Raw genomic sequence first — 3,730 nt, 5'->3', positions numbered from 1 at the left:
GCATGAAAGCATGCACCCCACATGCATGAGTACAACCCTTCAAGCTGGTGGGGGCAGTGTTATGGTTTGGGGCATGTTTTCCTGGTATGATTTGGGCCCTTTAATTTGTGTGGAACAACGTCTGAATAGCACAACATACCAAATTATCGTTGCTGATCAAGTTCATGGTGTATCCCAATGGCTTCTTATAACAAAACAATGCACCATGCCACGGTGCTCGTATTGTGCAGGAGTGGAGGGAGACTTTACCTTGCTTAGGTGGCCCCCACAATCACCAGATCTCAATCCAATTGAGCATTTGTGGGACGAAGTTGAAAGAGCCATCAGGCAGCTGGTTCCACAACCATCAAATCTCACAGAACTGGACAGTGCTATTCATCAGGCATGGTGTCAGATTCATCGCATCACCTTTCAACATCTCGTGGAGTCAATGCCAAGAAGAATCGTCCCAAGAATTGAAGGCAAAAGGTGGCCCAACGAAGTACTGATGGGGTGGTCATAATAATCTGACCACTCAGTGTAGAGTTTGCAATGCCCACAGCCCACCCATCCTCACCCCGTGCACCAACGCTTTGCAGCCTCCACTTTTCTTTCAAAAGATTTTGGAGTGTGACGGTGTGAACTTGTGCCCATTTAACCAAAAGATTTTGGACCAGAAAATCTGGCTAAAATTGGTGTTCCAATTCATTCCAGTGATGTTCAGTAGGGTTGAGGTCAGAACTTTGTTCCGGTCACTCAAGCATCTCTACACCAAACTCATCAAACCATGTCTTTATGTAGCTGGCTTTATGCACAGGGGCAAATTCTTGCTGGAAGAGAAAAGGGCCTTCCCCAGATTGTTACCACAAGGTTAGAAGCCAACATATTTGTAAAATGCCTTTTCATGCTGTGGCATTAACAGTACCCTTAACTGAAAAACTCTTCAAGTCAATAATTTAGAGGGGTATCAACATCATTTTTGTCTTTCAGTAGAATGGAAATAACAATCAACCACATACTGCATAGAATCACTTATTTTATTGTACAAAGTCAACTCTACATTAGCCAACAGCATCCTTTTTTTACAAACACAGTCAAGAATCAATTGGAATCCCAAATACCTTCCATAAGTCACATTATTGTGAACATTTACATTTCAGTGGCTGTGTTTAGCTGGTAAACCATCAAACTTCTATGTGCCTTTGCACATCAAGCTATTTGGAAACGCAAGGCCACTGTTCAGATGATCAAATGCTGACAAACATATCCATGCCATGTAATAAAATGCCATAAATGATTATCTAATCAAACCATCATGAGCATGTAACACACAAGCAACCTCCCTAGCTATATTGTCAAGCTATTCTGGGATTGTTGTGAATGCTGGCTATGATAATTGGCTGCGAGTAAAGCATGGAATTCATGTTTACAATTCCTAGCCATTTGAATGACGTTTTCCCAGCTTAAAGGGTGTGTAGTTCCCAAAAGTTACTGGAATTATCACCTACTGTTTCCTTTCTAATGAAATTACCATGTAAAGGCATTCCAATCCTAACCATAAATGTATACATACAGTATATTAAATATTTGATTTTCTATCAAAACTTTAAAGATGTTTGCTCCACAAACCTAAAGGGAACCTGTCATGAGAAAAATGCCTGCCCTGCCATCCCTGGTCCTTATCTGAAATTACTTCCTACAGTACAATCATGTTGGATAAGGATGATGAACACTGCTTGTGTCTTCATCAGCTAAATCCAGGCTTGATTGAAGAAGCTTAGGGATTAGCATGAAAAACAGAGATTAAGCATCTTCAGCATGGGGCTTCATACAACTCGCTCACCAGGTTCTGTTATAATCTTATAATACACAATTTTTAGTAAGCAAAACATGGTACATGTGGTATACATACATTTATGTCATAACTACTGTATATCAATAAAAGGGCTTATATTTAGCTATTATATCTGGCCAATCCTATCAACAGTAAAAAAAAAAAGGTGGACTAAAAAGTGCAGAGTTTTTTCGGACTCTAAGGGGCTGATTTATAAATCTTTTGCCTAGCGTATAGCTGGGCAAATGCTGTTTGCCTGGCACTACTGCCACTAGATGGCATTGACAAGCATTCTGAGGAATTCCTATGCTCCTCTGTGCCATCTAGTGGCAGTAGTGAAATGCGAACAGCATTCACCCAGTGTAATGCTCTCCACACGGCACTACTGGCACTAGATGGAGCCAAGGAGCATAGGAATTCCTCAGAATGCTCCTCAACACCATTTAGTGGAGGTGATGCCATGTGAATGCCATTTGCCCAGATATGCTGGATGGAAGAACTACAAATCAGCCCCAAAATGTACACACACATACTGTATGCCACAGTGTGATTACCACACGGCATCCATTGCATTGTGACCAAGTATGGTTAAATCAGAAGCAGGTATGTAGCTGGGATTGCTGACTATACCATGGATTTGTTCAAACCTCTCTTTGGTGGGGTCAGCAATCATCACCTTTGGTCGGCATGATCTAAGAATTAACTAGCAACAGCCAGATTTAAACACAGCTATAATGAGCATATATATATGAAGTATATATATTCCTACACTTATGCTGGGCACACAAATTACAATCTGATTGTACAATATCTGTATAATATCTTCTAGATCTGCTAACATCCTTGTAGCTTGAATGCAATTTTTATTCATTCAGGTAGACCCTTACGGTTTATTTATCTTGGTAGATCTAAAGGACATGAAACAATCAGAATGTAGCAGTTATGGCCAACTTAATATTAAATGTGTTTACTTTCAATTTAGAAGACTATTTTTTCTTTTTTATAAAGTGCACATCACTTATTTACTAATACTTATGTTTGTGCCTTATATATAGAATGAAGCTAACAACTGAAGTAGCCATTTTAGGCAAAATGAAGGCTAAGAACACATCTGAATGGCAATTGTTTTGTACATTTCCTTTTTTCTTTGAAACCGTATAACCCCTCCCAAACGTTCTTCTTTAACAGCTTGCCTCAGAAGAATGTTTTACCGCTGGGTGACACTCTGTTGGGTTGGAGCCTAAAATATGAAAACAAACGTGATTAAATGTGACTCATTACCACGCTAGATTTCAAAAGCCATATTTAATGTTGCATAGGAAATGAAAACATCAACTGGACTTTAACCTGCTGGGAAACACCATGCGTATAATCCTTATAAAATGAACAATAAAAGTGGATGTGCATGAAAATGGAAGGTACAATTTGATTACAGTCCCTCATCCATCAAATGCAGGAGCACATTCTCCTAGGAGCTTAAGTATTCAACTTTCTCAGGACACACTGTGCCATCACTGGCACCTCTGGGTAATAGAGTCCATGATAAATATTGTTAATGTTGTTTGGAAAATCTGGTTTTGTAGCAACTTTCCTTTCAAGTTTTTTTTTTGGGAGGGGGAGTAAAAGCTTCTTTTTTTTTTTAATAAACTGGAGTAAGAATTTAAAGCTAATGGTTGTGATAGCTCTATTTTTCCTTTGCTCAATAGGTTCAATTCACTAAGCTGTAACAATTGTTTACCAGGAAAATGTTCAACAATGGCAGCCACTGAAAGCTGTAATTATTATCACGTGGCAGAAAATACAAATCATTATAGCAAATAACGTGTTAGAACTTTGTGCATTAAACCTGATTGATATATTTATGGTGAAGCTAGCTAAAGACTCTCCCTCCCCACATATATATATATATATATCATA

The 3,730-nt window shown here is 38.9% G+C and overlaps 1 protein-coding gene across 1 annotated transcript in view; it reads right to left on the bottom strand.

Moving 5' to 3' along the window:
- Positions 1-2,994: 2,994 nt before the first annotated feature.
- LOC108787093 (keratin, type I cytoskeletal 19-like) overlaps positions 2,995-3,730 on the bottom strand; it is a 7,392-nt gene continuing 6,656 nt past the window's right edge. Inside the window, exon 8 of the mRNA XM_018556548.1 lies at positions 2,995-3,053. Coding sequence (XP_018412050.1) covers positions 2,995-3,053 — 59 coding nt within the window. The remainder of the gene's footprint in view (positions 3,054-3,730) is intronic.

This window comes from Nanorana parkeri, unplaced genomic scaffold (genome assembly GCF_000935625.1).
Source record: "Nanorana parkeri isolate BGI_ZX_2015 unplaced genomic scaffold, ASM93562v1 scaffold242, whole genome shotgun sequence".
NCBI lineage: Eukaryota > Metazoa > Chordata > Amphibia > Anura > Dicroglossidae > Nanorana > Nanorana parkeri.
Note: the sequence above shows the minus strand (reverse complement) of the source record. Positions and strands in the feature narration are given on the sequence as shown.